The following is a 23,092-nucleotide window of genomic DNA, read 5'->3' as shown; positions in this document are numbered from 1 at the left end:
CAGACTGTTGGCAGTGTTTATATGCTACACCTCATCCAAACACAATAATTCATCTTTAACTGTCTTTTTTGTGGCTGTAGAAAAGTCTTAATCAAGCCTTTTCTAACAAATAACAACATGATACTTTATTAACCACTCAGAAAACTCTAAAGTCTAATGTCTGGAAAGGTTAAAGATCAGAACCCTCAGGAACAGGAAAGGTTAAAGATCAGGACCCTGCAGAACAGCACTGCTAGATGTGGATTCAATGTCCTTCAACTTGAGTCTTCTGGGATTCACAGTAGCACTCAAAGGGGACTGTTTACAGTTGTATTTGCAGTCATGGACAGTTGGTCCATGGGAAGTGATCAGTTACTTAGAGGATAAGACACGGGGGAAAGGCTGTTCACCCCTGTGTAATGACTTAATCAATAAATAAGCAAATATGTATCCAGGACTGCTTGTACTGTCATAGGAAGTGAAGAATGTCCTGCAGAGCTGAAACAATACAACAATGGGCTTTTTTAAACAGCCTGAGAGACTTTTAGGTGTGAATTACTGGTTTTACTGGATATATTAGACATGTCGTAAGTATTACATTTATTTCATACAATACAGTAAGTAGTACATGGATTAAATACAGTAGTAAGCATTATCATAAAGAGTGCGTTTCATAATATTAGTTCAATATGGTTGTGATGTTATTTATAGCATGCATCTAATACATAATGTAATATAATAACCTGTCCTTGGTGAAGTGCTCTGCCGTGTGTGTGTGTGTGTGTGTGTGTGTGTGTGTGTGTGTGTGTGTGTGTGTGTGTGTGTGTGTGTGCGGGCCCTGTTTTCGTCAGAGGTCGAGATTGGTATCGGCAGCAGGTCTGTCCACTCTCTGGTGGACTGAGTGAAATCCATTGTGGCATCAGGAGTGTCTTTTTTCTCTGAGATCTACAGGATTAACTACCTAATCTCCCCACCATAAAGGGAGAGTGGAGAGGGGGTAGTGAGTCTGACACACACTCTCACAAACACACACACACATACACACACAAAAGCATAAGTATGCCTGCACAAACACACACACAAACACACGCACACAAGGTGTGAATCTGTTTTTGTTAGCTGTGTTTTCAAAATTAAGGGAATTGTATGATTTCCGGCTGCCAAATAGGGCAGTGTTGGGGTCTGACCAGGTGGCTACAACATGCGCTGTGAACAAAGAGAATCAGGCCTTCCCTTTTGCAAGCAAAGGTTTCATCCTGATTGTGGTTTGATGAGAGCAAACCTCCTCTGAAGGAATTTCACATTAGGGTGTGAATTCCCCCCCCCCCCCCCAAAACTATGGTTCCTGAAGTCACCTGAATGCACTGCCGCAATCTCATTGGCCGAGAGCCAAGACAGCACCAGGACCCCTGTGGTTCAACCACTGTTCTACAAAACTGCCGGCAACTCACATCTCAACGCTTTTTCCCTTCGACCTCAGTCGAGCTAGGGAGCACACAAACGCTCTCTTCACCCCGGACCTCCGTCCCGGCTACAGAAGATTCAGCTTTCCCCCATCCAGCGCCGCGCTAGCGACGCTGGCCACGAGGAAGCAAAGGCCTTCTTCCCTCATCAAACCCTGACAGGTCACGAGCCATTTCGCTGGACGAAACAGACACTCTGAGTAAGGCCCCTTACCCCGCCGAGACGAGTCCCTCCAACGAGACCCGTCTCCGCGTTCCCTTTTTGTGTGCACACTCCGGCAGGAAGACGTCTAATCCTCTCCTGACCGATGATTACCGGGAGACGCACGGACCACGCCGTTTCAGCCGAAGTTAAATCATCCTCCTTGCAGCGAGGATAGATCACGCCTGCGTGTGCTCCAGAGCCACGCCACAACGAAACCGCAGCCGCTCACCAGCGACGCCGACCAGCAAGCAGCCCCCCCCCCCCTTCCCTTCCTGACGAGGAAAAAGGACAACTTCCCCACGAACACTTTTCCCTTGCTACGAAGCATCTAAAAGTAAGGTTCATGGTATCTGGGCATAGCTGAGCTTAAATTAACTTAAGTTTAATTCAGGTCATTTCATTTTTGTGTTGATATTCCCCTATTTTGTTGTGAGAAGTTACTGTTGCGCGATATCAAGGTATTGCGTAATCCATCGCGGACCCGAAGCCCCGCTTGTGTATTCAACTGTTGTAACTGTCTGCATTAGACCCGTCGCTACTGGTAGATTCAGAGTTGGTGTATTATTACTTGAGAGATGTGATAAGAAACATAAACGCTCATCTCACCGCAGCGATAGAGATCTGTTTATTTGGGGATTATTTGATTTCATTTTGTTTCTTGCTCTATTTCCTTGAATCGATTCTGTGAGTGAAGTGTGGAAACGCGACTATCGTGCACAAGTGTCGTCAGTTCGCGAAGCCTCCCCCTCCCTTTTGTCTGCGTCACTCGACCCCGCCATCTTTGTAGTTTTCGACTGTAGTTTAAGATCCCCCTTTTCTTTTCACACACAGACCCACACACACACACACACACACACATACTTGTATTACATACATCCTCACCCATTTTATTCATTCTTTAGATATTAGGCATATAAAATTGTATGATAATGTTTATTGGTTGCAATATTAATTGATTTGATCATTTACTATTTTGATTTAATAAACTCTGTTATACTTTAAGGAGCAGTCGTCTGTGATTACTTGTGCATATGTGCGTAATGAAACTGTATGTAGTAGCCTTGTGTACGAACTTGAGTTCGTACCCGACTATTAATAATAATAATAATAATAACTTTAATTTATATAGCGCCTTTCAGGGGACCCAAGGCCGCTTTACAAGAGTAACAGTTTAGACAAAAACAGTTTAGACAAACAGTCAGACTATTGACATTACGAGTGACCACTAATTATGAGACTTAGTTTTATCGTTTGGTTATTGGTCCCTGTTCGCAGGGTGGTGCCCCGTTGTTATTAATAATCATTAATAATTGTTACTGACATTAATAATTCTATTGATGTCAAGAATTCAGTTTCTTAAATGCTGATAACCCAAACACGCTCCTTTACGTTCCCAACAGCAGCAACTAATGACTATTATCGTCATTAAAACATCTCTTGATTATTTTCAACGATCAATGTTGAAAAATGTTCACAAGGTGACGGCTTTAAATTGTTTGTTTTGTCTGACCAACAGTCTTTAACCAAAGGAAGTCAATACGATGATATAAAACTGAAATTAAGAGTAAATTGCCACATTTGAGAAGCTTGATAAATGAGATAAATGATGAATTGGTTATCGAAATTGTTGATTCATTTTATGTTGATCGACTAATCAGTTCATTGATTTATCGTTTCAGTTCTGAAACAAAGACACATATCCTTTTGTTCACATATATAAATATATATGTATATATACATCTGGGCAAAGAGGTGTGTGTGTGTGTGTGTGTGTGTGTGTGTGTGTGTGTGTGTGTGTGTGTGTGTGTGTGTGTGTGTGTGTGTTCCTTCCGTCCTCAATGACAAATTTCAGACTAGTTTAGAACAGTTAATTGGGGACGGCTTGTCCAATTAGGAACAAAAGTTGTGTTCCCATTTAGGAAAAAGCTCATTTTGATTGCATGAATAATTAATGTGAAATACATGAATGAATGTGTTAGACTCTCATCTTTTCAGTCGTGGACTTTTGTTCTATTATGAATGGACTGTATAAAAAATAATCTTGGTTCAAAGTTCAGCAAAAATTCAACTTAAATCTTAAAATGTTGCTTCTTCCTGCTTTCAAGGCTCCAGCAATGTAACTCCTTAAAAACTTCAGTGTTGTGTTAAATATATACACAAATCTTTAGAGTTCAAAAACATAACAGTAGCTACATGCAGTTGACGTCATGTTTACATAAATGCTTGTGTATCATTATCTGACTTGCTGCCATCTCATATCTTCCAGTGTGCATCTGTACACTGTGTGTGTGTGTGTGTGTGTTTCCCTCCTCAGTACCTGCCTGCACTTGCTCGACAGTGCAGGTCTGTGTAATATGAGCCACCACGTCACCTCTACAGTCCCTCGGTTCTTCTCTTTAAGGTCTGCTGATCAAATATAAACATTACATTTTGTGAAAAGACAATACAACTCTGTAATCCTTTTAAGCCTCTTTACTCTGTTCTCATTGAGATTTTCATCTGAGCACCTGCTGTGTCGCTCGGACCACACACAGACATGTAGTGCACATGAAGCACATGTAGAGAACACCGGTCATGAAAAGGACTTTCTGTGTTTGAAAGGTCAAAAGGCATGATTAAAGTTGCTTAACCGGTACACAGTATCAGCTTGGACGCTGACAGAGCAGAAGATGAACTTTGATCTATTCCTGTTTCCACTGTCACTACAAAACAGTCGCTGCTATTTGGCTTTGAAGGGCAGCGTGCACAACACACTTGGTGGTTACCACTGGTCCGTAAACACTGATGTTCAGCATAGCAGTACTTGCAGCCACTGCCTCCCTATGTTTCCCACAGATTATTAACATGCACGAGTGCCATCAGCTATTCTGAGATCTTGCAGCAAGCGCAAAGGTTAGTAGTGTAAACCAGTGACGCGACGAAAGACCCAGCGGGACGCTTCCCGTCCCCCGACTAGGAGGACGATTCAGATCCGCTCTCCCAGAGATTATTTACCCTCCACAGTTTTATGTCCCCTTCCTGCTCGCCTCATGGCCCTCATGGCCGTCAGTCCCTGACTGAGAGAGATCAACGACGGGAACACTGGCAGTCTTAATCTGAAAAAGTAAAGTCACCCAAATTATAAACAAAATCTCACTTTCCTTGGAGTGGTATATAACCACGGAGATAGTTTGGGTTTTAAGTGTGCCATCTTATTTTGGTCACCCCTCAAGACTCTTTTGAATAACTCACATGCCTCGCTGTGACCAGTTTTCATAGGGACTATTTCTTCTGTAAAGTGATTGACATGTCTCTCTCTATTGGATGGAATGTCATGAAATTTGTTTTCATATCCCCCTCGGGATGAATTGTCATAACTTTTATAACACCCTAACATTTTTTTGCCACCGTCACAGTTCAATGTATCCAGTCATTTGGTTTATGACTACATACCTGCAAAACAAACTGACTTTCCCGTCAGCCTCAGCGGCACTTTGTGTTTAGTGCTAATTAGCATGCTATCAAACAAGATTTCAGATGGTGAACATTACACCTGCTAAACATCAGCATTGTCATTGTGAGTAGTTTGCGTGCCAACGTTAGCATTTAGCTTAAAGCTGCTTCTACGTAGGCTACAGCATCACAGAGTTGCCAGCATAGTTGTAGATTCTTCAACTTGTTTTAACATAAAGACAAATACGGGTTGTAACCTGAAGTAAACAAGCCGACATCACTGTGGTGCCACCTCACTTGCATACACATTTGGTAACGTTATAGTCGATGGCAGGGGTAGGGAATTAGACTCAAGTGTCTATCTTAAACAATGGCACACTAGCAAGAAGTGTGCAAGAGAGTTTTTTGGAAATTTGAAGTGCCCTTTCAAGCCAACTAAATGGCCTCTTACAGCTTTTGCAAGTTGCGCGGCTTGTTATTTACTGTAGTTTGTTCCACGAAGACCCAAACGTTCTAAGTTTATTGCTGATGAACAAGATTGGATGGTTGGTTGGTAGGGTTAATGTTTTCAACCCAGATGTAAATGTTTTCATCAGGATGGCAGCCTTCTTGTATAGTGGCCGCATATATAATTTCAATGTTCTATCATTGTTCAATGATATTATATACAATTAATTGTTTCAATGTTCAATGTTTAAATTTTGCTTCAATCTTCCACAGAACACGGTACCACATTTCTAGATCGCCAGTTCAGTAACATTTTTTACACTACACACACCATTTTTACAGGATCTGTTCTTCAACTCATTCTTCCTCTCAATTATTAATATCGGAGCAATAGGAGCTACGGTTATGGGAGTTTTGATGATTTGTTTGAGAGGTGTTTCCCTGTTTTATCTCCATGAAATGGCTTCAGGCACACAGGTGTTCGCGATTGAGCCAATTAGTGATGTTGATAAACACACAGACTCACAGACACACGCGCACATACACTCCTCTCCCTCTCTCTCTCTCTGTGTCTCTCATACAGTCATTCAGGTCTTAGGGATCTTTAGAGGTCTTTCCCCCCCTCCTCCACCTCCCCCCCCACACACACACACACACCCCATTTCAAAATAAAAGCCCCAGAGAGTGAATTCTAACTGAACTGCTTGTGATGAAGCCTGTCATTTAATAACCTCTGTTTATGTGTCAAACATGATGATTATGTCTCCTCTATATTTCTAGTATTACTACTACTACCACTACTACTACTTCAACTACTTCTTCTAATTACTAATACTTCGACTACAACTTCTACTACTACTGCTACTACAAATATCACTACTGCTACAACGAGTACTTATTCAAATGCTACTAATACTTACACTGCTAATAATACTTAGACTACAACTAGAACTTCTACTACTACTCCAACAAATATCACTACCGCTGGAATTCTTTTAAGCTACAGAAAGCGTTCGAACATCAAAATGTTCAGCTCTTTCAGGAGAGGTGTGATATGACTTTTCATATTTGTAATCTTTAAACTTTTTGAATTATTAAGCTTTTTGCAATTGTTTTTGAATTGGATATCTATTTTCAGCAATGTTTTTGCAATTAATTTCAGTTTTCAGCATTCCAACGCATTTTCAGCAGGAAATGCATTTTCTAGTTTTGTACTGACATTCATGCTGGTGATGACATCATAAAATCCAACAAATGCTTGCACTGCTTGCACCATCCATCCATTATCTTTAACCGCTTATCCTGTTCAGGGTCGTGTGGAGCTGGAGCCGATCCCAGCAGACATTGGGAGAAGGCAGGGATACACCAGGACAGGTAGACTATCACAGGGCTGACACAAAGAGACAGACAACCATTCATGATTTTGGGAGAATGCATATGACATCAGGAAGGCACTTAACCTGTTAACAGAAGAAGAAAAATCCAGTTACCACTGTGACATCGTCAAGCCTGTATGTATTTGAAGTAACTATTATCACCCTCCCTGCCTACTTGACGTAAACATAGTGTTTATTGGTGTGATTAATGTCTCAACCCTTTTCACGTCGGTCGTTGCAGTCAGATATTATTGGCACGCGCACATTTTTAGAGCAAGCCGCAGGCAGTGCCAACCTCTGTGTACCGGAATCAGCCTCCACTTCCTTCTTCACCTCCCCCTCTTTTGTTCTTCCTTTTTTTCCTCCCTCTGTCATGGTGACTAGGCAGGTAAAGTAGAGGGTGAGGCGGGTGTTATCAGCACTGGCATTAGGGCTATGTGGATGTCAGGCAGTTATCATGTCACAAAATAGCTGTGATTAGATGAGCGGCGGTCAAAACAAAACAGCCACTATCGACTGTGGCTGGTTCTCTTCAATGTTTATCCTTTGGTGACGTAACCTTGTGATACAAACAACAAGACTCTCACATTCACGGATCATGGCAGTGATTACAGAAGCTTAAAATGAAAACAGAGACAGAGAGAGGGCTAAACAACTCCAAGCTTGACTCACAAACAGTGTCAAGAACTAAATGTGAAGGGGGTGACACAAGGGAAGTTCCATTCAGCATTCCACACTTTGAACAACAACACACGAAAGCGTACACACCTGTGATGTAAAATATATGAAATACTTATAGACACAAACATTATTCTCACGATGAGTAATAGTATATCCCCTTCAATGAGTTGTCTATGGGGAGGGGTGTGTATGTGTGTCGGCGCCTCACTTCCTGCTTAGGTTTCCATCAGCTGAAATTCACTGGCTTAAATCAAGAGCGGATGTGTCTCTGTGTGCACTAACACACACATTCACGGACACACACACACACACACACACACACAAGGTTGATTGGGCAACGATGGCCGAGAGTGATTCAGCAGCTGTAAATCAGCTGTAAATCAGATAAAGGAACGACCTGGAACGTTACTCGAACAAGGTGCACACACTATTTGACATTATGCATTCACGTCAATGCCTTCCTTCAGTAAATTATACAACACAGTCTCATGACAGTTTGTCAAATGTTCATAAAAAATGCAATCTATTTGGTTTTGTGTACAGGGACACATCTTTTTTTCATGTTCCACGGAACAACTTCTTTTTCGGGACGATATTACGTCACAAAACAAAAGTAAGGTTTAGGCAACAAAACCACTCACTTAGGTTTAGAAAAGACATCATGGTTGGGCTTAAACTGTACAGTTAGGTTTGTGCAACAAAACCACTTAGTTTTAGGAAAAACGTCACGAACGTTGGGACATGTAATGTCAAACACCGGTCTCGTGGTTGAAAGTACAGTGTTTGTTGGACCTACTGTACCTTCCCACCATAAGTGGTCTTTGTCGATATTTAATACTACGTCACTTGCTCTGATTGTTGAAAAGTCACATGGAAGCATTTCATTTGTGTGTCCACCACAACAAAAGGATTCTTATTGACTTTCCACTGGCATTGTTTCATCCTCAGCGATGTACACGATACCAATAGATTGCATGTCGTGACTACTTTATGATCTGCCATGATACTGGGCTGAATTATATTACTTTACAAAGTACATCAAGTGAATTATAAGATTCACGAAAGGAATATGTAAAGTAATGGCATTGTAAAGGTGTGCATGTCATTGTATCCACCCCTATAATGAAACTACGTTGCCAGTGTGTCTTAATAATGGCTTTTCACTCATAGCCAATCCAGTTGTACATTATAATCAGCATGATGATTTTAGCATTAATGAATGTGCCACAATTCTGCATCCAAAAGTCTTATAAGAGTCTGAAACCCACAGGCACATATTTACTGATAATACCCCTTTTCAAAGTACACGCTTTGAATTTGTGAGAGTTTTGTGAATTTTCCTCAATCTTCCTCCCAGCTCACTTTGGAGGGTTTAAAACTAAACTGTGAACAGTGTTAAGTTTCCAAACACCACCAGTGAACTTGGAGGAAAGTTGGGTTTCCCTGGGCTGCGACAACAAAATCCTTTACTGCATCTTTAACAACCTAACAGATGCTGGTTGTGCTCAGAGATACAACAGACGTTCAAATGTTCCACTAGAGAGGTCAAATGAAACAGCCCTGTGTTAAAAAAAAAACATTTGAAAAAGCCAGCTTGTTGTTTCATGTGGTGGTGAAACAGAAACACATGATCCAGGTTTGAGGAATAGTTCAAAGTTCAAAGGCTTATCAGACACCAAAAGGCTGCATAACAAACAGGATTTTACAATTCAGTTATCATTATGACATGAACTTTGTCTTTCAATCACACTGCAAAACAATGTAAAGTGTGAGAGTGTCAAGAGTGGCTCCACTCTGTTTTCTTACACACTTGAGTTGGTCTGCAAGTGGTCTTACTATTTAAAGTTGCATTAATATATTGTTTTGGTAGAAGTGATACTTGTTGCCTGGAGAAGTTGGAAGGAGCTGCACGTTTGTCTTGATAACCTGATAGCCTTACTCAGCCTTTCCAGTCTCAACATGCTCCACACATTGAGGCAGCAAAGCTAGTTCCACTCATACTTGTTTTTTTTGTTTGTGTTTTATTCACATCCTGTTTCCCCTCCCTCCTTTTCCTCCTCCACATCTTTCAGCGAATGTAATCATTGATGGTTCTTCTCTCAATATTGAATTAAGACAATACTGAGCGACTCCTTTAACATTTCAGTTCCATCTCAAGCTTGATTTGTTTGGCTGTATGATGAAACGGCAACACACACAGAATACAAACTGCTGGAGCGACTCAGTGGAGAATATAACAGACCAAAGGTATTGATAAGGGATCAATAAACGGATGTTTAACACTACTGTTAAGAACACATTTCTTGTTTTTTCCAATGTTTCCAATCTGCTCTCCAGTTGTCAGTGCTAATCACAGCACCCATATTATATTCACAGTGTGTATCATCAAATGTCAGCTTGAACACCTACACAAATAACACCCTGTCAGTAAATATTATTATTTGTTTGCTCCTTTGACAGATTTGAAGCACACGGATGGATGCATTTGATCCTGGAAGCAATTCATGTTTTATTAGATGTTTTATCGTGCCAACTTCTAGCTTAACTTAACAATTTGATGAGAAGAATATCTGTGTCCCGAGTCAGGACCACATACTGTCTATTTTTAAACATAAAGAATGAGCTTGTACATTCATACCTCACAGTGTTTCATTTTAATTTATTTTAGATTGTCCTTCGTTCTTTTCCCCTGGATGGTTGACACATCTTTGATAAGGTTAAGAGTCTAAAGTGATGCTAGCGGCTCTGTGAGGCTGTACGATAGCCTGTACATAAAGAGCTAAAGGCTAATGTCAGCATGCTAACACGCAGGTATGATAATTACCATGTTCGCCATCTTGGTTTAGCCTGTCAGCATGCTAACATTTGATGATTAGCACTAAACACAAAGTTTTTCCTGACATGGTAGCGTCCAATTGTCCACTTAAAGAGAATGGCCACTGTCAACAGTCAGAGTGATCACCTTTATTCCATGAATGGTGACAACTCTGTCACTCATTTGTATGTCAATTCTGTATTGGGGTGTATTTTTCAATACTGTTGTTCCACGTGGTGTTCGTCACTCTCTTTGTCTTTCTTTTTCTGCGTCAATAGCCTACACTACACACTTCTGTCTCCTGTGTACCGGCTACAAGTCAACATACATGTGCACACATAGTTCACACAACCATATATAAATAACAAGCACATACATCACTACATTCACTGCCAAAACACCAATACAGTCTCATACAAAAGACACACACACACATATAGAAGAGGCGCAAGATGACTCATGACATGCAACCATGAGTGCAGCATGACAAATCTGATTTCACAAGAACTCAACAATTGTATAGCCTCCTACTCAAGCTTCTGCAACGCTTTGTCCGCTTAAAAGCTGAAGAACATGCACACACGCGCTCTAGCGCTGTCTTTCCCATTCACACACAGGCATAGATGCACCTGCCTCTTGACTTGACTCGTCTCCCACTGAGAAACCTTCTTTGTTAAACTTTCTGCACCTTTTGCGAAGCCGATGAAGTGATTAAGTACGCTGAATTGTTACACCGGTTGAAGGACATAATTGTGGAAACAAATACAAGTGACGAAAACATTTCTGTATGTATTATCCGCTGCTTCTGACTGAATATTTACATAATATGAGTGAGCCCTTTTACAATGCTCTGAGGTGGTTGTAGAATTCACAGAAAGGCTGTGACCATGATAAGTAGGACGTAGGTAAACTCTAGGTAGCCTTGTCCTTTATAACAGCATCACCCAGTGGAGAAACAGGTTGTACAACAGTATCGGGGAACAAACATTTATTTTAAATGCACTTTGATGCTGCGTGCGTTCATGTGAAAGAAAAAAAGATGACTAAAAAGATCTACTTAATGAAAACTTTCCTTTTGGTGTTCATTTCAAATGTTTCCTTTTGGCACACATAAATGATGCATTTCATGTTTCTTTGTTGTTTTGGGAAAACAGTAAAGCCAGCTAGTTGGCTATAGTTACAGACAAGAGCTCACGCTGGACAAAAATGTCCCATGTACCGTATTGTTTTTTAAAAAGCAATGTGGATTTTTTTGAAAGATTATTCATAATGTGATATTTCACACTGAACAATGAAAATAAACTTGAGTTTTAAATGAACTTTCAAGCTCTTTCCTCCATTATAGTCAAAGACACATAGTATACGTAGAAATAATATTGACAGCAATGATCTTGAAAAAATGAATTATAAGTGAATCAGGATTTGTAGATAAAGGACACAGTGTTGTTTACTTTTCATCGAACATTTTAGGCCTGATTAAAAGTGTTTCAGCTGTACGGTCAAATAAAGGCAAAAAAAGTGTGTTCATGTGTAGAGGAGCAGCAATTCCCATTAGATGTTCAGAAAAATATAAAAACAAACAACCCTAAAACTGACAATCAAAAAAGGCAAGATATGAGTTATGTAAAAAAAAAAGGACTTCTCTATTCATGTATGTTGTTAGAAACTTCATTTCAACCTTACAATGCCTCCACATCTTTCCTGAATTATTGGTATTTTTCAACATTTAAAGCCAGCAGAGGACTGTAGGTTGTTAACAGCAGTTATGCTTAGTTTGCTGGCTCAACTCTGTCTTTGTAGCTGTACTTTCAATTGGTGCTTCATGCGTTTCAACTCTGAAAGATGTGAACAGCCTCATTTTCAAATCCATGGGTTTCATTGTTTGAGGACGTCGGACAACAAGAAGGCTTGTCCACGTTGTACATGAAGTTGGTGGAGCACAACCATTGAGAGCTGTCAAATGCTTGTGCCACAAACACGGAACACCTCCGTTCTTATTATGGAAAGCTGAGTCATTCAAATGTAAATCTGCAGGGCACTGTTATTTTGCCTTAAATTACAGGAGACAGGTTTTCCCAGTTCTTTATTCATCCAGTCTTTACGTGTTACCACCTATAATTATATGTTCACTGTAAAGATGTTGCTCTGAGCTTGTTGCCTCCTGTCCCTCATAACTGCACACTGCAGGCTGGGTTCACCTTTTAGGCAGTGAGTGAGAAATGGTGCAAACCATCTTCAAAACGCTGCTTCAATCAGATCAGCATGTTCACGCTATAAAGAAATAATTCCTCATGCAAGACACTGTCAAATAAAAAATAAAAAGTGGACCCTCCTGCTCCAGGCCTGAGGAAGTCAGCCCTCACGTGATTGGTGCAGAGGGAGGCTGGTACTCAGAAAATGCTCCTGATTGGTCCCTCACTTTGAATCACGTTGACTTTCAGAAGCAGCCAGCAGTAACGACTAAAATGCTTTCTTAATTGGAGATATTTATGGCACACACACACACACACACACACACACACACACACACACACACACACACACACACAATGTTTTCATGACTTTTGGGCACATTAGTTCGACTTACATTCATTTCCTGGAGACTTACCTTAACCATAGGCTCTATACCAGCCTAATTCTAACGTTTACCCTAACCTTAACATCCTTACATAATACATGTATGATCTTTGGAGAACAGATTTTTAAAGTATGACATGAATCATTTCCAGGGTGTTGCCCCCCAGTAGAGGCGTGGTCTCAATAGTATGATTGTGCCAGTAGATTTACAGGAAACAGAAGTCGAAATAGACCTTAAGTTAAATATGTGTGCTTTTGTGTTGGGCTTCCATTGAGTCACATCCTGATATCCTGTTTACTCATATATACAACACTTAGAATAAGTAAAGTAAATATATACTGTAAGTCTACTTTTTTAAATGAATGACCAAACTGACATCAGGTGAATAACTACCAAGCTAAAATTTGACAGCGCATTAAAAGTTTGCAAATATTCAATGTTATTGGTTAAAAAAAATACATATTTCACATTTTCTTCGCCTTCGTCAGTTTGCAGGCATGCTCTTTGTGTAAAATATAAATTTCCAACCCACTTCACACCTTAAAAATATACTGTCAACACAACAAATTTGATTTTGATTTACAATGGTCCTACACACATGCATGCACACATCAGTATTAAATAAAACAAGTTATAACAAGAACGTTCAATAGAAAAGAAAAAGATAAGAAAAAAAAACTCACTGAATCACAATCCTTATGGGATGTCTCTTCTCTTATCCAGAAAAAAAGCAATTAATCAAAGCATTCAGCCAGTCTTCTGCAGAGGCTTGATATGCTCACTTCAGTGAACACAACCTCAGACTCGGGGTTATGATGGGCTTCTTATGCTGGCTGCAGACTCCTGGCTGTAAATAATGCCGGTTGAGAAAAGCGGTTATTTTCCACAGATTTGCTATTGAGCAGAAATGACTATCATTCGGTCTGGTTTCTCAGGGGGTGACTGATCATCACAGTGCCTTGGTCTTGTCTCAGACTTCAAGGCTCTGCTCTTACAAACTGAGCCTTTGTGCATTTTAGTAACAAATCACTCACCTGGAGGCAAACTAAGTTTTGTCTAATGTACATTTTCCCACATGTGGGAACAGAAAAAAATCGTATGCGAAATAAAAAGTTGCATTCCATGTCAGTCATGGACCTTTGTCGGGCAACTTCTCAACATAAAATAACATTTTCTAATAATAGAGCCACAGGCTGCATCAACTAATCAAGAAGGGAACCTAAACTTCGCAATTAGTAATTGGAAAAAAAAAATGTTAGACTGTCACAAGCAAAATATTTCAAAATCATTAGAAGACAAATGGAAATGGAAAAAAGAAACATAAAAGATTAGATGGGTAAAGGAAAAAGGAAGCAGAGCAGCAAATTGCAGTCCAATCATTCAAATTGACCCAAATAACCCAGTAAGAGACTCAGACAGCTCAAGTGGCTCCCTATAGACCAGGGGTGGGCAAACTTTTTGGCTCGGGGGCCACATTGAGTTTTAAAATTTGACAGACGGGCCGGGCCAGTAGCAGATGAATGGAGTGTTTGTGTGAACGAATATAAATTACAAGTAAAAGCCATGACCTAAAAAGTAACTTGCATTTAATTTCAGTGGGAACAGTGTTGTTGATCACCCTTTTGAACCAGTGCGTCAACGTTTGGTGTCAGTTTGGTTGTGGCAATTCTCAGAACAGATCTGAGGTGTCCATCAGTTAACTGGGATCTTACACGGGATTTATGCATATATATTATAATATATATATATATATAATATATATATATATATATACTATATATATTATATATATATATATAATATATATATATATAATATTATATATATATATAATATATATAATATATATTATATATATATTATATATATATATGTAATATAATATATATATATATATATATATATATATATATATATATATATATATAGAGAGAGAGAGGAGGGAGGAAGCAATCATCGACATCAGACAACAAGACAGTGCAAACTAAACAGAACAATAAAAGCAACAAAAGATGAAATAAAGGAAAGGTTATTTGGCACTGTAGGTTAAATGTATTTTTAATTTAAGACAAAGCAGATTACATCAATCAATCCAGGAGCAGGGGTTCAGATAGGCAGGAATGCTTTAGGGTGGGTGCTCACTAGAGAATGTGGCAGAGCACAATTGGAAAAAATGAATACTTGGCCTCAGGTGTTTCCACTCTGCTGACGACCCTCTGCCACACCCACCTCCAACACCTGCAAGGAGAGCAGCCAAACCAACCGGCAGACAAGGTCGCCACAGATGTGGTCATTTAGAAAAGTTATTTTTATGTATAGTTTTTGCAATGTTTTACTTAATACAGTGAGTACTTTCACATTTGTGCAGTTTCATAAATTATTTTTAAAATGATATGTATTATATGAAAAAACATATGTATGAGATGATGAGGACAAATGGGGAAAAATAAGTGTGTGACAGTGAAAGGGTCAATTTATGGAACAGTTGAAAACAAAAGATATAAAATGTGTGACTAACACGGAGAAATGACTGATGTGACAGAAATGACTGTCTCTGGTTGATGTTTCTGAAATATATTTGTGTTTCTTAACTATACTTTATTTTAAATAAATAAATAAAGTACATTTACTCAAGTGCTGTACATGTACAATGTTGATGTACATGATGTTCTTTACTTTGGTATAATTGGTTATTTTTATCGTAGAGTGTTGCTTCTTTTGGATGAAGAGGTCAAAAGTCCAGCATCACTTGTTACATACAGAACAAATTACCTTGGAAGTTGTGCCAGTAATCCCTACTATGTTTAAGAAAGAAACCTCAATCCTTCTTCCACTGACGACCGATTATTAACCTACCGTTCAAGTCAAAATGTGGATTGAAAATTGGCTGCGATTTGTAAACACCTCTGATCTCACCCCTGATGATGGATTGCAACACCAGTGTTGATGCAGTTGCAGCAATGCGACCACTAGGTGTCACCGGAGACCGCTGATTGAACGCAGTGAGCGCAGTGGGCACCAGGTGGCTGGGATTAACAGGCTTTGGAGCCGGCAGTGGCGCTGTGTAGCTAACCTTGCTATACTTCTGGCCTGCACAGGCCTACACAGACACTGATCAACAGCTGAGAGCAGCCACGAGGCGCTGCAACTGTTCCAGCATAGTTCCCCCTTTTTTCCCCTGCCTGATCCTCTGCTGCATGGAATCTGTTGGCCAAGTCAGTGGGTGTGAGTGTAAACATTCACCAATATAACTGCCTCCCTCAATCTGTTGTGGCTGTAGGCAGGCCTGTCTGCACAGTGCACACAGTAACAGTGGGGAAACAATAATCAGCAGTGGCAGCAGCTTGCAGTTGTCACATGTTTGGTAATTGTACACGTTTGCCTCCAGTGAGTTTTCCGCGCAGCTTTCCTGTTTTTCACATGTAGACAACACATCCATGATGTGACTCAAGATTAGGGGGGGGGGGGGTTAGGTTATTTCACCATGGCTGTCTGTCACCATCCGCTGGATTCACATTTGAACAGGGGAAAGCAAGCATCATCAGTGAGTGTGAGGAATGCTCAGGGATAGCAAGAGGCTATGTCACCTTCAGGGACCGGCTGGGCTTTTGTCAGAGCAGTGCAGAGGTCAGCTGCTGCCCTGTGTCTGCCTGTCCTCTAGTCTACCTCGTATACCAAGGCTCAGTGAGTGGGCCAAGGCAGATATTGGTGCTCCGACTGAGCAGATATGCAGCACAGAAGAAGACGCATCCTTTTTAGTTTACACCACAGAGCCGAGACATGTCTGTGCCGCTCAGCTCATTTCTATGCTCAGGCTGAGGGTTGGTAACCCTTGTCTGTATAAGCTCTCCCCCATGGAGAGGGGGGGTTGTTGACACCACAATGTACAGTACGTGAGTGTGTGCCTTTTAGGTAAGGACTGCGGTGGTTTGTACACAACCATATTCTTATGTCTGTTTTTTCAAAGCACATAATCCGTCTTATATAAATGGTCCTTTTTTTATACCCTAGATAGGAGTACGTGACAGATGAAGCAGCTGGATCTAAATAAAACAGTATCAGTCAGTGATGCATGTAGACATGCAGAGCGATCATGCTTGAACTTTTAGTGTACCTCCAGCAGGCCAAGGAGCTTCCATACCGTACTGCTCGTTTGCATCCTCAGCAGGCTAAAGCACACGATAGTGTTCTGGCGAGGAGTCATACGTCATAGGCACAGCTTATCAGTCGTATTCAATTGTCTCCTAGCATCATTATGTCTTCTCAATTTTTCTTTACAGAGTAGACGGCTAAGCAAGTTAACATAAGACTCCCCTCCAGAAATGGGTCATTATTCTTCTGTCTTACGGAGGATTGTTATCAGTTGCAAAGACTTGTTTGATATTAATCAATTGTGTTCAATGGTTTGCATTCAGATTGGCAATGCTGATATTCCAGTGTAGAAAACGGGTGTTTTGATACCGTTACACACCAGGCATGTTAGTGCTTACGCAGGAGAATTGTGTATTAATCTTCATTTAAATGAGTCTGCTCTCATCAAGACATTTCATTTTGGGGAGGAAACATGAGCAAGACCTTATAAGACACCCTCTCCCCCCCCCCCCCACACACACACACACACACACAATACAAACATATTTATTTAAAAAAAAAAAGTTTATTGACAGAAGCAATTTAAATTCCAACAACAAACAAGCTGTTTTTTTTCTTATTCTTGCGATTACAGTGGTACATAAAGATCAGTAAAACAACTGTGATACGTCAATTTTGATAACATGTCATTTAAAATAAAAACACAGGAAAAGGAAAAAGAAGAACACTCAGATCTAAGTCAGACTGTTTTTTTATGTGCTGTGCACCTCAAACTAGGCTAAATACTGCAAGCCCACCCCTTTACACTGTACCAGGCAGAATAGTGGTCTAGGAACTATCACTGAAAAAATGAGACTGGCAGAAAGATACAGACACGCTACTTGTGTAGTGTCAACTCTACAAAAAGGAGAAAAAAACAAAAACTGTACAGCATAAAAACAACTGACACACAGCCTTTTTTGTTGCTTTTTTCCTACCCCTTGGATACTAACATATTTTCTTTCAGTACGTGAAGTGTGTACAAGGGGGTTTAAATGCTTTATGAACAAGAACATGACCACTACATCTGTCACCCGCCATCTACTAGTCATCGTCGTCATCAAAATCGTCGTCCTCGTCGTCGTCATCATCATTTTCCACCTTCTTCTCTACCTTGGCCGGGGCTTTTGATGCTGCCGCTGCCCCGCCGGCGCCTGGTTTGGTCTTAGCGCGGTACGCTGCGACATCCTGCGACGGAGAGAAGGCAAGATATTGAACTCATGCGGCCATTTGTAATCAAAGCGCTCAAGGCAGAGCGACACAACGTGAATTATCTTTTGTAAAAATGTATCAATACAACCGATGTCCTTACAATCTCATACTTCTCCTTCAGTTTAGCCGCCTTCTTCTCAAAGGGCTTCTTGTCCTCTGAAGCGGTGCCGTTCCACATCTCGCCCAGCCTCTTGGCAACATCTCCAATGGTCAGACCAGGGGTCTCGCCTTTCACCTTAGGGCGATACTCCGCGCAAAAGACGAAGAAGGCAGATCTGAAAAGAAGAAGAGTGGGCTCGTCATTTACACAGTATAACAATGCTTCATATTGTGTCTTTACAACATAAGTCAACTGCTCACGATTCAGACTTTATTTGTAGTACTTACGGGGGTCTCTTGGGAGCATTCGGGTCCTTGAACTTCTTAGTCCTGGATCCCCTGGGTGGAACGTAGCTCATCATCTCCCTCTCATAGCGGACCTTGTCCTGCTTGGCCAGGTCCTCAAACTTGCCTTTCTCCTTAAGAGTCATGGGCTGGAGAAAAAAAGACCAGTAACATGCTGACTGTACTCTCTGTGGGAACACCCTTTGAACAGTATTCAGGGTATTCCTTCTGCAATAATAAGGGGGTGCAATATCTTTATGTACAACTAATCAAGCCCTGTAAAATGATCAAACATCCTGAACTCGAATTATCTTATTGTACACCACTTAAAAGTGGCATATTAGTCAATTCCCAAGAATGAAACTTGGAATTTCAGCAACTGACTACTTAGCCCATTAGATCACCATCAAGCCTACCTTCCATCGCTCGGAGCACTTCTTGGAGAACTCCGAAAAGTTAACAGAAGCCTCAGGGTGTTTCTTCTTGTGCTCCTCCCGACAGGTCTGGACAAAATATGCATAGGAGGACATCTTGCCCCTCGGCTTTCCTGGCTCTCTCACCATCTTGACGGCAGTATCTATATTAAAAAAAATTAATAAAACGTTTCGTTTAGCAACTTATATATCCTTAAAACCTAAAAAATAAAATATGTTATATGGGAAAAAGTACGTTTTTATAAATTATATTTTAATACCATAATTCTATATAGCAGGCAAGTTGTACCATCTACCATATTACTGGTGTTCTACAATGTGAACATCTTTGATTTCTTCCCACTAGTGTTGATGGCGCTACTTCAGTGACCCGCCCTCTTGCTGTCAAACGGGACGAAGTTAAGGAGCCGCTGAAACAGCTGAACCGGTGCGGTCCGGTACACACGAACGCGACCAAAATGACTTTAAATATTGATGCAGTCTGAGCGGTGGCTCAGAGTGGTCCACTCTTAAAAACTGGTTCAATACATCGCTACGGATTAAAGAGAAGGAAAAAACACAAAACACCCATAAATAGATGTATTGTCTTCAAATGAAGCGATAGATTTTCACAATAAATTGCAAAAAGTTCCCCCAAGTGTAACTGCATTTAACCGTAGCCCTCCGTGGGACGTCAACAGTGGACCTGGATCTATATATAAATACATTTATATCCTTAAATCTCATCTGCAATAACAATAGGTATTCTGGAAATCCCCTTGTTTCATCCATGTTCGTGTTTTATCAAACATATTAAACTTTGACACAAAAAGAGACACAAATTGCACAATTTGCGTATTTATTGAAAATACAACACTTCAAACTGTTAAAAAATGTCAGCTGACAATCTTCTTCTTCAGTCTTCATATTCTCTTATTCTGTAAATAATTCTGCTGGTCTTGTCAATGTGTTTAAAACTGCTTAAATTCTCCTGTATACCCGTTAAACGCTACTGTAAACTCCCAGTTCAGCTGTGTCGACCGAAGTGTAGTAATGGCGCATAGGCTTTCGTTGTGGAAAAGGAGGTCAACAACGACGGCAATATTTCTTCTTCCATTTTGTGAGAATGCCTTCTTCATGAAAGAAAGTCCCCCTCAAATGTCTCCTCCCGCCCTTCAGTTCGCTTTGCAACGCGAGAAATATGTCTGGAAAGCCGGCGATCTTGACAAAATATTTCCCCCGATGGATTCCCATTGCACTAGCCGGTTTGTATAGTAATACATTGGGTCTGCACTGTGTCTATGAGCGGGGCTACTGCCTTGGTTTCTATGAGCTCCTAATGGCCGCTCGTCTTCATCCACTAACATGGAGAATATGGCTCCTTCTCTTTGTGTCAGCGCCAATGCAATAGAGGGCAGAGCGACCGCGGAAAACCGCTTCGTTTCAACCCACGATTTAAACGGCTTAAAAGCGTCGGAAAAATACCGCAATGGCGTCGTTGGAACGACGAAAGGTTGATCTTAAATTTACCGTCGTTACATTTTACAGTTGCCGGTTTGTTTCGCGAGAAAACACGGTTGGAAAAAGTTGAGCTGAACTGCGCCTCTCTGTCACTAGCCTCGCTGCTCTGCCTCCAATGCGAATACAGTCAGCCATTACAGTAAAAAGCGCAGCTCGCGAGGTAATTTTTTCACCATCTCCTCCGGTGAATTTTAGCAAACAAAGCGCATGACCGCGTATGTTTAGAGCCGGTCTTTCTTTTTCTTATGTTTTTGAAATTTGTTGATGTTTGGATAAAAAAAACCCGCACGCTTCTCAGTCTTCACTTGACAGGCGTTCATCTTCGCAATGCACTGCAATGGCTAGGTCTTCTACCATTGTCGTTAACCGTGTCGTCCGCTAGACATTTCTCAATTCTTAAGCGATATCCACCGTTGGCTTCGTCTCCATTTTGTTAAAACGATACGACAGTAATATACAAAATTATTTGTATTCAACAAAATCGACAGTTTTCGTCGATTTTAGTCAAGGATAATATTCATTTCGTCCTTTTTTTTAAAGAGCGTCTGGTCTACACTCCCAGGCTGGGTAACGTTACCTGCTTAGAACTGGTTATTTTTTTGTGTTTTTTTTCACGTTTCACCGCAATAAAAATCATTTTCGAGCTTTAAGAGGCCTCGTAGTCGATCATAGCGAACACATGAGTACGATATTTTTACATGTTATCGTCATTATCATCATTACGAACACTTAAAATTTCCGTGTGTGATACTTACCAACGGACTATTGCTGGATCTCAATGCTCTGCAATGGCTGTGTGTGAGGAAACACGGGCGATACGCAGTGTCTTCAGTCCTCAGCTCTCTAACATTACTCTCGGCGGAGCTCTCACGCCATTGGCCAGCACCCGGCCTGGAGCTCCTCCTATTGGACGGAGGGTTTTCATTGTCCTAATAGAAGACGAGCACCCATTGGCTGCCTTTTGTGAAACGTCACCGAACTTTTCTGAGGCGCGTGGATACAAAAATATTCCTGTCCCAGCATGCTGGAGCTGGTAGTAGTGTAGTGTGTTTGCCATAGTATTGAATTCACTACGTTGAGCACAGTGTACAGTAGGCAAGTTAAATGAATGAGACAACGTGAGGCCGCTTCAAGTCAGTGAACGAGGCGGCTGTACAATGATGTGTGCGTGTGTTGGATGGACTGTCCCCCTCATCATCAACCAGCTCCATTGTACATTGTCCTCAATAAGCGTGAGTTCATTTGCAAATTATTACTTAGAAAAAACGCATAAAGTGCGCGTCGCGTACTCGTGTTTTAAAGGCGATAGACGCGTTTAGCTCATTCCATATGGCACAGGATGTGACATTTTAAAGGATTTGGCTGCGAATGAAAACACAATAGCAATATTGCCTTTTAATTACACCTGGATTTTCATTTCAGAATGAATTTACCACACAGTGTTTCATTAGTCTCTCCGACAAGAATACATAATGATTACTTTAACAGGCACTTATTTAGGGCTATAGCCAAGCTGTTTGCTTATGAGCCTGTAGGCTAATTAGGCTAATATAGGAATATATCAACAGCCATCAAATCATGATAACTGTATTAAATATGGCCTGGCTTCGGGATGGCTTGCTTATATTTTTCTCCGCACAATGTCTTTTTTGCCTAATTTGTATAGGCTTCATATACAGTAGCTGATTAAAAAGTGAGTGTGCTCATCCACAATTAAAACACAAACTAATGGAGATCAAAGCAAACTGTGCAGTTTGAGCCCAAGTCAGTAGATATAGCAGTTTATAGTTAAAAATAAATACATTTTGCAATCAATTAGGTCCACAGGATTTATTTATTTGAATTAGACTACAGGTGAAATAATGCTTGCTGGTGTTTTCAATACATTCAAACGCACTAATTGCTGGTCCCATGGATATAACAGGTCATAATGGGCTTTTCTCTCCCAACCCCAGACGCATTTTTCTGGGCGGTTAAGTGGTTAAAGCCCTACATTGTAAAAAGACAACAGGGAGAATCTAATTGAATGTTACACATATAATGTAAACAAACCAGGGCTTTTTTAGCACCTCATATTTGCTTAAATGAAATTGCAATTGCACTGTGTTGGACCAAATTAATGATCATCATTTTACTTAAGAACAACTATGTCCCATTTTTTTTATAATTTAATCCAGATTATAATACAGGAGAGATATTCTGTATCCTATCCCACAAAGTTTCACAGTTTTTCCACCTGTTTTCCTCTCATATATCTGATACAAATCCAACAACACTCTGAAATCCCATTTTGTTGTGCTGCTCCTGAACAATTAAATCAAGATTGTTAATGTGCTTGTTTGTCTGATCAACAACAGAAGGTTACACATACAATTTGATGTGCACATTCATGATACTCAAAGAAAACTACTGTAATGAGTTTGATGACCCTGTGAGCTTGCTCTAGCGCCACCAT

General features: G+C 40.6%; 1 protein-coding gene across 1 annotated transcript; it reads right to left on the bottom strand.

Moving 5' to 3' along the window:
• Window positions 1-17,617: 17,617 nt before the first annotated feature.
• hmgb1a (high mobility group box 1a) lies at window positions 17,618-21,487 on the bottom strand. The gene is made up of 5 exons (XM_079282956.1): window positions 21,393-21,487; window positions 19,120-19,280; window positions 18,707-18,852; window positions 18,420-18,594; window positions 17,618-18,295 (listed from the first exon to the last, which is right to left on the bottom strand). Exons 2-5 carry the CDS (start codon window positions 19,264-19,266, stop codon window positions 18,152-18,154), a joined length of 612 nt encoding a protein of 203 aa, XP_079139082.1. The 5' UTR covers window positions 19,267-19,280; window positions 21,393-21,487; the 3' UTR covers window positions 17,618-18,151.
• Between the last annotated feature and the right edge of the window lie 1,605 nt (window positions 21,488-23,092).

The sequence above is a fragment of the Melanostigma gelatinosum genome, assembly GCF_949748355.1.
Source record: "Melanostigma gelatinosum genome assembly, chromosome: 14".
Lineage (NCBI taxonomy): Eukaryota > Metazoa > Chordata > Actinopteri > Perciformes > Zoarcidae > Melanostigma > Melanostigma gelatinosum.
This window is presented reverse-complemented; position numbering and strand designations above follow the sequence as displayed.